The sequence below is a fragment of the Hakea prostrata genome, chromosome 5, assembly GCF_041222555.1.
Source record: "Hakea prostrata isolate BN-2017 chromosome 5, UWA_Hpros_2, whole genome shotgun sequence".
NCBI lineage: Eukaryota > Viridiplantae > Streptophyta > Magnoliopsida > Proteales > Proteaceae > Hakea > Hakea prostrata.
In genome coordinates, this window is record NC_142604.1 from 56,872,040 (window position 1) to 56,885,251 (window position 13,212).

The 13,212-nt window shown below is 35.6% G+C and overlaps 1 protein-coding gene across 3 annotated transcripts in view; it reads left to right on the forward strand.

Annotated features, from left to right (window-relative positions):
• Positions 1–10,169: 10,169 nt before the first annotated feature.
• NIAP (Major facilitator superfamily protein) overlaps positions 10,170–13,212 on the forward strand; it is a 61,156-nt gene continuing 58,113 nt past the window's right edge. Inside the window, exons 1-2 of one of the 3 annotated variants that reach the window (XM_089154790.1) lie at positions 10,170–10,371; positions 10,466–10,719. In XM_089154790.1, coding sequence (XP_089010916.1) covers positions 10,678–10,719 — 42 coding nt within the window. In that variant the 5' untranslated portion in view covers positions 10,170–10,371; positions 10,466–10,677. The remainder of the gene's footprint in view (positions 10,372–10,465; positions 10,720–13,212) is intronic. The other 2 variants (XM_089154789.1, XM_089154791.1) reach the window with 2 other exon arrangements.

Below are 13,212 nucleotides of genomic sequence, written 5' to 3' on the forward strand. Positions count from 1 at the left end.
ATTTGTTGCATCTCAAGTACTTTTCCATCCTCTATGTGTATTGTGACTTTAGTTTATCTACTTCAATTTTGTGATTGACATCCTATATGTTAATTATTGTATTTATAGGGGTCAGTTGAGGAATCTATTGATGTTTCATAGTCCTCCTAAGCTTATATTTCTCAAGTATTATACACACACACGGAGTCATTTAATGTCAATTTTCATTATTTAAATTACTAAGATTCATGTGTAGGTGAATGTTGATGGCTTTGCTTTAAAGTCTTTTGTTGCTTCAACGGAAACTTCTACTCCAGATACAAATGTTTATTTGAGTTAGGATCATGGTATGAAAGGTGGCATAAGATTTTGTTTGTTAAAATTAATGTTTATCTTAAGTTGCCTTATTTTTTCTACATATGTAAGGTCTATAGAGATTGTTCAGTTGGTTTTGTAGGTATTTTTCTTAAGTTGATTTTGTAGGTACTTGATTCCTTTTAGGTGTCGTTGTTTTGGTTAATGGCTAGCCCACTAGTTACTTGGTTTCGCAAGAACAATTCTCTACATTGTTTAAGTGTTCATATAAGGATTATATTGTTTTTTCACTTTTAATTATCATTATCTTGTTGTTGCTATTATCATATTGAATGGATGTTACTAGAATGCTCTTTTGGTTTTTGGGTTTCTTGTGTATCAAGAGTTGTATTTATTATATACCTTTGCTAACACTCTTTGTAGATAGGTGAATCTTTAGCTCAAATAGAAGAGCACATGGGCCCCGCTCATGAGATGGTGGTTCAATTCCACTAAGATTCAATATTTCTTTGTAAGTCTCTCATAACTTTACTTTGTCCTATTTTATGTGAGTATTTAGTATAATTCTGTTAGATAGACATCATACCATTTGATAGGTTATCTATTTTTCAAGTTGATCTTTGGTTAGACAGTGAAGTGTAAAAGTATTTTTGAGATTGACCTTTTTGCTGCCCTGAAAAAAAAATGAAAGGAAAATTATTTTTGAGTCTTGGTGGACTTGAAACACCATCTCATGGGTGTGACCCCATGTGCTCTTCCAGTTGAGCTAGAAACTCATTTATCTAAGAACTACCCAGCCTCTAGAACCAAGGATTCAGTTTAGCTGAACTACCATCTTTCCTTGCATAATTTTTTTCAGTACTACTATATCCAACAACACTTAAGACAAATGCAATAACATGCTTGCCTTTCCGACTTTCAGCTACTGTGTTGGGTTACATGGTTGGTTCTTGGTAAAATGATCCTTTACTTGATGTAGAGGCATGGAAGCTCATGATATATGAACGTTCACCTAAATGAGAACAATATTTGCACCATTCCATGATCAGCAAGAACCGACCTACATAAAGGATGGTGATCACTTCAAGAAATATATGAAATCCACGAAGAGAAAGGAGGAAGAGTACATTGGTCCTTCCACGATTAAAAAGCATCCAATTTAAAAAAGAGAATGGGTTAAGCCTTGATGTTTAATCCACACCCAAAGAAGGGGAGAAGAAAACCTGATGGCAAAGGAATTCATTCAATCCAAGAAATACCACGACTCAGCTACAAAATTGAAATCAAAATCAATGCAATGGAAATAAAGCCCCAAACTTTGATGAAATTTAAGTGACCGTGTTTTTATGACGTATAATGGTAATGTTACCTTTCTCTTATCTTTTCTCTGTACTTTTCACTTGTTGGGTATCCTGTACTTTTTATTGTTTTCCTTTCTCACTGTTCTTTTATTTATTTATTTTATGACATGCTCTTACTTCTTAGTTCAGTACATTGTCTCTTATTCTCTTTGTCTAGTAGAAACTTTAGGTGTGATTACTGTTCATGGCTTTATATCTCATTTTTTTCCTCTTTCCCTTGTGGGTGTTTGTGGTTTAGCTTGCAAGCCAAAGGAGCCTCCTGCATTTATTGGTTCTTGAATATGGATTTATCGCTAAAACTCACCAAAAATTAAGGATTTCAAATGGTTGGTTTGGTTAGGCTTTGGTTGGTTTATTTTCATATCAATTAAGATTGACCTCAAATTGAGGAGGAGTCTCTAAAAACCAAACCACTGCAGATAGTTATTTAATCTGTCATTTTCAATACTTTGTTGTCATCTTTGGTCAGTGTCTGACCAATCTGATTAATCAGGATACCTTCATAGTGCTGAAAGATGAGTATCGATATTATTATATGATCATAAAACTTTTTATCTATTATATGTTGATTTTTTAGGATCAACCAAACGACAAATCCCATTGCCTCCTTGTGTAACATATTCAACAATACAAAGTTCTCCATTCTAAATTTGTATTATTGAAAATTCTCAATTGTATATAGCACTGGCAAAGAGGAGCTAATCACCTTATAAATGTCAAAGTAGAGTGTAACTTTTACATGACAGAGAACATGAATTCCATAAAGTATGGCACTTTGAAGTACAACACCCCTCAACCTTGGTAAATGAGCTACCAAATGCAATGTTGGTCCACTTCCAACTGATTGCCCATCTAAAATCAAGTTTTCCTAGCTAACTCCATACTCAGTCTTGATACACTCATAGACTGCTTCAATGTCTACATAAGTATCAATTTCACTAGGATGCATTACATATGTAAAGTACTAAATCAATAGATGTTTTGTTATTTTTGTCTCATTACCATGTCTAAAAACTTAGTTCTTACAGTCATGGCATTATCACATGAAGAAAGAAAATGTCATTCAAGTCACAGCCACAATGAAAGGACCTGGATATACCATTCTATGGGTACAAACAAGAAAGCTCCTAATTGTGATATCAATATGATTAAATGATCCAAGACTGAACTTCTATTCAAGTGGTTTTATTTGGGTCACCCTTGGCATACATACCACCAATAGTATTATCTCACATAAAGTTGAAAGCTTTCATGAACACTTCAGATTTCATGTTCTCTGTTACTTTGTAATGTATAGGGAAATAATCAGTATAAACAAAGGTTAGCTATTATGTTGCAATTTTAGTTACTTCTTCCGGCATAACAATGAACATTTCCAGGAAACAAAAATAGAAGAAAGGACCAAAGCAATTCACATGGACTAAGTAGAATAACAACATACCTTACTAGTTGAAGCTTCATAACCAGAATAGTTATACCTACACAAAAACATGACAGAGGAGATCAAAACAAAATGTTGCGGAGTCCAACTTCATAAACAGATGACTCGAAGAAATTTAAATTGGTGATGACAATAACTCGTAGCGCATAACCAATTGGCACAAAAAAATTTGTGACATGGCAATAGCCCAAGTTTTGATGGTTAGGGAGACCCCATGGTTAGTTGCTCACCTACTTGCCTTCCAATGGTTGGTCAATTCATTCAAAACAATCAATAACTCAACATCATCCATAAAAATAATTTGCTCGTACAAATAATTTGCTCCTAGGCAAGAAAATAAAATCCCAAATGAACAGATAATCTGCTCCTAACAAGTTCAACCACATTTTTGTTTGGCATAGTTATTTGGGAATATAAACAAATACGTGTTGGGAATATAAACAATCTAAATGGTTTGTTCTTAAGATGATAAACAACCATCTTATTGAGACTGTGTTTCTCTCTATTTTTTATTAATAAAATTTCAAAAAAGAAATGAAGCATTGAGATTGTTATTGGCAAGTCGTAACAATATATGATAATTGAGTGATGAGCTACAAATTATGAATTAACAGCTGATATAACTCATAAGGCAACAACAAAGAAACAAATAAGGAAGACAGATATGATCAAAGAAGAAAAGAAGATAGATATGATCAAAGAAGAAATAGATAAAAAAGAACGGCATTGTTTTTTTGAACAGAAAGCATACCTTTTAGGTTCGCATGTTTTCTTATTTGAGAGAAAGCGAGTGATGGGAACCTGAAAGAGAGAATCACATTTGCAATTGCTTTTGTCTCTAGCCACCTTGTTGTCACCGTTCTCAAAGAATGGATCTATGTCTGGTCTTTTTGTTTATCAATCTTCCACCAAGTAGATTAAAGAACCTTCCTAATCAATCCTATAGATGACCATTAGACATGGCTACGATGGCACATTAAAGAGGGAAGAACAAGCAAGGACGGAAGAAGAGGGAAGAAGTTCGGTTACTCTAACTCCTCGTTTGAAAATGAAATGTTTTCACCGTTATATTAGAATTCGCTATGTGGCAAAAATCCAATGGAAAATACGAGGAAAACGATAGAAGATGAAGTGTGAGTAAAAGTGAATACCAACCTTAAGGAAGATTTGCCGAAAAGCTTTGAGGATTCGATGAAAATCTTCCAAAATTCCAATGTGAGTGCTTGAGAGAGGCTTCCCACGTTCTCTAGAGGCTTATCAACAATGTGGGGATGATTACCACGAAGTTAAAATAAATAAAGCATCAAAAACCTAAAAATCAAAGATTTACCTTGCTGTCCCTGTCACTGTTGGTCGCTCATGTTGGTTGGTCAGATGATCGACCAACCTTGACAGCAAGGCCAAAAACTGGGTTTTCAAGCTCCAAACCTCAAAATTCCAAATGGGCTTCTCCCAACTCAAACAAGTGACTTACCTAGCATTGAGGGATCTTCCAAAATATGTCCAACTAGGTCTCAAGTCCATCCATCAAGCTCTTCTCCATCAAGATATAATTTCTTCTCCAAATCAGGTAAGGTTTCCAAATAGGGAACTCCATCATCAATCTCCATGGGCTTTGGGTTAAACACCATGTCTTCCACTGAGATGGCCCACAATTTCCTTCTACCTTCACTTCGGGACTTCAGACCTACAAACAAAAGGATTTCCAGGTTAGGGTTTGGGTTGGATTTCACAAATATTGGCAATGCATTCTATATTGCAAAATTTGGACAGTAAGAGGACTACCTAAAGGTCCTTACCAATGGACCTTGGATTATATCTGATCATTGTATATTGGTCCGAAGATGGGAGCCTAATTTCATCCCAAAAGAAGAAGTATTGAAACGATTGATTGTTTGGGTTCGATTTCCAGGTGTTTCAATAGAATATTTTGACCATCTATTCCTATGCGGTGGGCAAAATTATCAAAATTGATAGAACAAATGCATGACTTGAGAGGTAAATATGCTAGGGTACGTGTAGAAGTGGATCTTACAAAACCTCTACTCTCTAAGTTCCATTTAAACGATTGAGTTCATCAAATCTTATATGAGTCATTACATCTTTTATGCTACATATGTGGTAAATTTGGGCATTCCCAGGAACAACGTATAGCTATATCTCCTACAAATTGAGCCATATGCAATTATTCTTTGAGGAGGAGAAGCTATGAACTTGAAGAGAAAGGAAAAGGAGATTGAAGAACATCCTCTTGATGCCACATATGGTCCATGGATGCATGCCCAAAAAACTAGATACAGGAAAGATAACAAGAAAACTGTCGGAGGAATGGCCGGAGAAGGAAACGAAGATTAGAGAGGGCAAACTAGAATAGGGAACAACTAGGAAACAAAACTATCATACAAGTTGTGGGCTTTAGTCTGCATTGCTCATGTCGGAGGAAACTAATGAGGTGCCAGTAGAGTTCCAATCGGATTCAAATGCTATGATGGTTCAGAAACTGGTCAAGTTAGGCAAATTCATCAGAGTTTCAATAAGGAAAGAACTTCAAGATTTGATAGACAGGATGAAATTCCTAGACAATTATCAATTAACAATATGGGCCACGTCTAAGAGTGACTAATCTAGTAACTGATGCTTGTAGAAGTTACACGTTGCTAGTAGAGATCCAACGAGCACACGCCATGATAGGTAAGTGAAAGATAATGGAGGAGTTGAATGCATGCATAATTTATGGGCATAATGGAAGAAAGAGAAAATCAAGATCTAAACCACATATTGGGAAACATTACTACTATTAGTACAAAGAACCAGATGAACATCGATCAACTGGCATTGAAACAGAGGTGGGTAAACCGCCAAATATCAACCCTACAAATGGGGCACATGTGGAAAAAACTTATCATAAATGAAGAATCGATCCATCCCCTTGGGGACAATGAATTTATGCAGGAGGATGTCTAACCTTCGATCTGTTAATTATGAAGGTTTTAGTGTGGAATTTCAGAGGGGCCGGAAGTAAAGCATTTATTTCAACGCTCAAATTTTACAGACAATAATACAATCTTAATGGAATCATTATTATGGAGACCTGTATAAGTGGTAAAAGAGTTGAGGATGTGATTAAAAAGCTTCGCGGAGAAGTTAACTTAAGAAGTGATGTTGTGGGCATGTCGGGGGAATTTGGTCGGTTCTCTTCAATCCTCAAATCCAAGTATCACTGATTCAAACTCGTGATCAGTATTTGTTTATGGAAGTTGAAGATCGAATGGGTAATTTTATATGGAATATGGTAGCAATGTATGCAAATCAATAAGATACATTTAGGCAGAAAGGTTGGGATGATTTCCATACAATTCTAAACATCTCAAACCAGCCTTGTTTGGTTAGGAGACTTAAATGATGTTCTAAACTCATCCGAAGTAAAAGAGGGAGCATCGTTATCGGAAATAAAATGCAAAAGTTTAGGAAAAATTTGAATCGCTACAACTTGATAGATTTGGGATTGTTTGGACCTAAATTTACCTGAAGGGGGCCAAAATGGAGGGGCTTGGAGATGCACTTACAGAAGATTAGATCAAGGTTTATGTACGGACTCCTGAAGGTTATTATTTCCTGATGTTGTGGTTAGAGTTCTCCCTAGAATAAAGTCTGATCACCACCCTCTTTTGGTTGATTTCTATCCTTCCAAGAGGAACCCCCGCAAAAGACCTTTTCGTATGGAGGCCATGTGGCTTACTCATGAGCAATTTGACTATGTTGTTAATGAAGGCTGCTAAATAACAATTAGTCTTCCTGCGGCTCTGTCCCACATGCAAGAAAAATTACAAGACTGGAATAGAAATACTTGTGGAATATTAGAGAAGGAGAAAAATAAGTTGAATGCTAGACTCAGAGGGATTCAAAAAAATTAGGTGACACCCCTCTGAATCCCTTTCTAGTTGATCTTGAAAAAAATTTGAGGTTGGAATTGGAAAATTTTATAAGCAGAGAGGAGATTCCCTGGGTCTAAAAATCTCGAAACAACTGGATTTTGCAAGGAGATAGAAATACAAGACATTTTCATACATCTACCATAACAAAGAGAAGAAGGAATAGAGTAGATACTATAATAGATGAAAGAGGTGAGTGGATCCAAGAAGAGACCAATCTCAAGGTGCAAATAATAAACTATTATAGGAATTTATTTAATGGGGAACATCATGAGCTGAGTCCCATTAATTTGAATCACGGATTTCCTGCTCTAGACCAAGATTGGCTATCAATTTTAAACCTTGATGTGTCAAAAGAACAAACCTTCAAAGCAACAAATGGGACCGTGGAAAACTCTTGGACCATATGGTTTTCAAGCGACATTTTACCAAAAAACATGGACAACCATTGGAGAATTTGTACATCAGACTGTACGGGAAGCATTTGCAAGTAATATCGATGATGAGGTGAATGAAACTTTGTTGGCTTTGATATCTAAAGTTAACAATCCTGGTAGAATCACCCAATTTTGGCCCATATCTCTCTGCAATGTGAACTTTAAAATTATTACTAAAATGATCACTAACAGACTTAAGGATTTGATGCCTAGTCTTATTGCCCCTAATCAAGCCAACTTTGTTCCTTGATGTCACATCCAAGATAACGCTATTGTAGTGCAGGAGAACTTTCATGATATGAAAAAGAAGGCCAAAAGAATCGAGTACATGGCTATAAAAATTGATCTAAAAAAAGCATATGCTTATCAGTGGAGTTTTATTGTTGACTCACTTTCTCTAGCAGCAATTCCTAAAAGTTTGATAAATGTCATTATGAATTGTGTCACAACTTCTAAGCTCAATGTTCTTTAAATGGTGAATTGACTGAGTATTTCCAGCCTTCTAGAGGAATTCAACAAAGGGACCCCCTCTCTCCCTACCTGTTCGTGCTATGCATAAAAAGATTGACTCATATTATTTAAGATGCTGTTGCAAAAGGAAGGTAGAAGCCAGTTAAGATCATAAAGGGAGGAACTAGGATCTCCCACCTAATGTTTATGGACAACATCGTCTTGTTTTTCAAAGCTTATAAAGATCAAGTTTCAATAGTCCTACAGTGTTTGAATAAATTCTGCATTGCTTCATGAAGCAAGGTTAGTGTGGAGAAAACACAAATATACTTCTAAAAAAATGTGGATAGACAAAAAGCCAGGAAAATAACACATATCAATGAATTTTCTACAACTAACGATATAGGTCGCTATTTGGGAGTCCCTATTTGGAATGGAAGAACTAAGAAAACCAACTACAACTATATTGTTAACAAAGTAAAGGAGAGGTTGTCTTCTTGGAAAACAAATAATTTTTCTCTTGCAGGTCGAGTTATATTAGTTAAATCAATAAACCAAACAATCTTGTACTACACAATGCAATCAAATTTCATGCATAAAGGAATTCTGCAGGATGTGGGAAAGGCCACTAGAGCATTTGTTTGGGGAGATACTAAACACAAAAAAAAGGACTCATCTAGTTAACTGAGGAAGTTTATGGAGTGCTAAGAGAAATGGAGGTTTAGGCTTAAAAAATTTAGCCATTATGAACAAGGCTTTCATCATAAGTTAGCATGGGGGGTTCTCCACCAAGATACTATGTGGGCAACAATTTTAAGGGAGAAGTATGGCTTTACAAGAAGGAGCAACCCATTAAGCAGTTTAGTGACTGACTCTCTACGTTGGAAAGCAATAACAAAGAAGTTGTAACCGTCAATAAACATTGTGAAGCGGTAGTTGGGAATGGTAAGTCTATTCTTTTATGGAGGGACAATTAGATAGGAATTAATCTTGCTCTTGTAGATATGGCTGTGGAACTTATTATAGTTAATTGGTTAGAAGAGAATATGCAGTCCTATGTGCAAACCAGTGAGAGATGTGAAATGACAAATTTATTAATTTTATGCCTGATAATATCTGTCAACAGATTAAAGCATGTGCCCCCCTTCAGAAGATAATGGTAGTGACATGTTCATATGGAAGCATTCTCCAGATGGGCGATTCATTGTTCACACAACTTATGAAGCTCAAATGAACTAATAATGTTGGTTCCTGAATCATACACAATAGCCTTCTGGGATGTGGTTTGGAAACTAAAACTACCGAGTAGATTGTGCTCGTTTGCCTGGCTTGCTAGCAAAGATTGCCTCTTAACGAATGCTTGCAATAAATATTTGAAATTACAGGATGAAGATTGATGCAATTTTTGTAGTGCTGGGGTGGAAGACAATATGCATGTCTTCCGAGACTGTGGTTTTGCTACGGATATATGGAATTAGCTAGTCCACCCGACTCGTCGAAATTCATTTTATACTTGTGATCAAACCTCTTGGTATGAACTTAACATTTGTGGAGAAGCTTCTTAATGGTATTTAGGATGGCCAAAGAATTTCGATTGTGAGATTTATTTTTTGTGGAATTGGAGAATAAAGATGTGCATGATATTGATTATATTCGACCTATAAATGGGAAGTTAATAATTGATGATTATGTTACCACAGTAAAGGAAGCATGGGAATCCTGCAATGTGAAAGTACAGAAACCACCAAGTATTACAAAGAAATATAATTGGTTTAAACCACCAAAATGTTGGTTTAAATGCAATATTGATGCTTCCATTAACAAACAAGGTCAAATTGCTCAAGTGGGAAGAGTTATTATAGACTATAGTGGAGTTTTTTGAGGCGGATTAACAAAAATGTGAGTTTGAGAATATTATTAATAACATCCGTCAAAGATTTATGTCAAAGATTCATATCAAATAGACATATCCGTTTCATCTACATTAGACGGAAAGGAAACATACATTAGATGGAAAGGAAACTAAGTAGCCGATTGCTATTCAAGGATGATTTTATGATGAAATGGAAATCTTGAAAATCTTACAAAAGCTACCTCCGGAATTAGAGGAATTTATTCAGTCTGACATTGATTGAGCCAAATTAGTTTTTTATTTGTTTTGTATTCTTTTGAGTAAGTTGGGTTCTATTTGACCCGTTCTTTCTTTAAAAAAGTAAAAAATATTGAAAAGATAAATATATATCCTAAATGAAACTAAAGCATAGGGATTTGACCGATAGATTGGATAAGTAAGAGATTGACATTAATTTTGGGTTAGCCCAGTAATGAGCCGAAAATTTAATTTAAAGAAATGATCTGTAGACTCCGCACTACTTGCTGGAATTATCATTTTTCGGCTTATTTCCTGGTTATTCCAGCAGCATCTTTCGGCGTTTCTCTTCTATTCTTCTGATGAGGTTGGTATTGAAGTCTTAAGTTCGATTCTACCGCATGAATATAACACTCCCTAGTTTGATCTATCTGTTCTTTTCTCATCGTTTTATTATGCAGGTCCGTGCTCTATATAGCTGCCATTCTGTTTTATCCCAATTGATGATGATGTTAAGGGTGTTGACTTTGTTGATTTAAATGTCTCAAATGCCCTTTTACTTCGTAAATTTATTAGTTTTGCCATTCTTCTGGTGAATTTCTGCGTTGTGGGTTTGGATTTTGTCAGCATCTCCAGTTGTCGCTTATCTAGTTTCATAGACATTCAGAAAATCATGTTGCAGGCGGAGAGCACACAACTGATTGCAATTACCAAAGTAAGTAGTAGGATACCCTATTAAATATTAAGTGTTAATGATGTGTATGAATTTATGGCAGAACGGATCTATATTCTTATTCAAGAAATACTATAATTGATTAAGGTCTCACACACACTTCCCTTACAACTTAAACCCGTGAGTGATTGTATGACTACTATGCCAAGCACTCTGTCAATAAACATAAATTCATTTACAATATAAGACTTCGAAAACTGTCAATAAAAATGAATCGATTTACAGTATGGGGCTCTGAAAGTTCAGCGACTAATTCTTTCGAGGTTGCATTCAATATCCAATCTCAAAGTGAGATTTGTCTTTTGGGTATTAACATTATGACATTCAACATAGAATAGCTATGAAGTGAGATTGTCTTTTTGGGATAAAAAAATAGTTTCTCTAGAGCTATTAACACAACCAAAAGATATATACCTCTTTGGTGGGAAAATTGGGGCTGGTTTCCTGTTAAGTAGGTGGGTGAATCAGGTATTTAACCAAAGGTCTTTGATTTACAATAAGGCACTTAGGAAAATAAAGTTGCACGGCCTTGGATCCTTGTGAGAACACTCACTTGATAACACTTGATCACACTTTGATCTATTTTAGAAGGAAGTTGCATAAATTTTGATGATCTAATGATGGGGCAAATGAATTGTATCTGTGGGATTTTTAGAGATAATGTAGGATTTTGTTATTTATTTATTTATTGGAATAATTATGCAATCAGATTTTGTCCTAGTAGGATCGGTTTTTGTTAGTTTTAAATTGCCAAGAGTCTTGCTATAGTTGCTTTCGTATTTAAGTATGTCTCTTTTATTATTTAAGCACTTGGTAATCAGCTTTTGGTAATCAACTTATTGAGCATGGAATAGAAAAAAATGAAGTAAAGCTTGAGCTTTGTATGCTTACAGCCCCCTTCTCTCTCTCTCTCATCCTCTCTTCTTCTTCTTCTTATGACTGTTCTTCTCCATCTTCCTTGTTTCATCTGATTCTTTTTAAGTTTCCCCCTTTTCCCTAACTTCTTTGTCCTCCTTTCTCCTTTATTCTGTCCCCTATTATTTGGTACTAGAGCCCAAATTTGGGTAATTCTCTGTCTATTTGATTCTTCACTCTCTTGATCTTGCTCTCATTGTTTTCTTTTCAAATCTCCTTCTTCTTATGATCTGTCTTGCCTACTAATTCTTCTTCTCTCTCTAATTTTGTCTTCTCTATTTCATCGTCTTTTTTTGTGATCTACCTCCCTATGCTGTTCTCCACCTATTCATTACCACTGTAATTAATATCAAGATATGTAAACCATGCCTCTCTTCATTCTAGACACCTTCAAAGTAAGAATAAAAAGAAATAAGATACTTCCTTCTTGAACAAGTGCTTTCCATACAATATCAGTTCTCATTTCACTGAAACTCCAGGATGAGTTTTTTTTTTTAAAAGAGGGAGAAATTGATGCAGCACAACCAAAAGTCACTCACGCTATAGTAATGTGAACAATAACCTAGGAGATAGTACTCCATATTTGGTGGGCCCTAAGTCTAGCTTGAAAGGGAATAAATTCAAATTTGGTAGGTGCCGAGTCCAGCTTGCGAGGAGATAATATAGGATTTGTTTTTTTGTGGGATTTTTAGAGATTGTGTAAGATTTTTAATTCAATTAGGATATCTAGGATAAATTTTAATTAGTTTTAAATTGCTAAGAGTCGTAGTTGGATCAACTTTTTTGTTAGTTATAAATTACCAAGAGTCCTATTATAGTTGCTTTTATTGAAGTATGTCCTTTTATTATTTAAACACTTGGTAGTTAGCTTATTGTCATGGAATAGAAGAAAATGAAGTAAAGCTTGAGCTTTGCATGCTTGCCAGACTCCCCTCTCTCCTTCGCTTTTCTTCTTCTTCATCTTCTTCTTATGAGTGTTCTTCTCTATCTTCCCCTACTTCGTCTGATTCTTCTCACAAGTTTCCCCTTTTGCCTCTATCTCTTCTTTATCCTTGTTTCTCCTTAAAGATTGAGGCATATACAGATGCAGACTGGGCACGGTGTCCAGATGATAGGAGGTCTACCTCTGTGTATTGTTTGAATGTAAGAGGTAACTTGGTGACTTGGAGAAGCAAGAAAAAGGCTGTGGTTGAAAGGTCCAATACCGAGGCCGAGTTTTGGGCAATTGCTCAGGGCATTTGTGAGGTACTATAGTTGAAAAGGCTGCTTCAGGAGAGCGGGTCAAATTCGGTGGTTCTTATACAGTTGTCTCAGATTTTAAGTCAACAATCAGCATAGCTCACAATCCAATAATAGTATGTAAGACCAAGCATGTGGAGATTGACTAACATTTCGTCAAAGAGAAGATTGAGGTTGGGTTGATTTGTATCACTTTTTGTTGCTTTAGACAATCAGCGGATTGATGTGTTTACAAATAGCTTAAGCACCAAGATCTTCAGTAGTGTCATTGGCAAGTTGGACATGATAAATTTCCATGCTCCAACTTGAGGGGGATTGTTG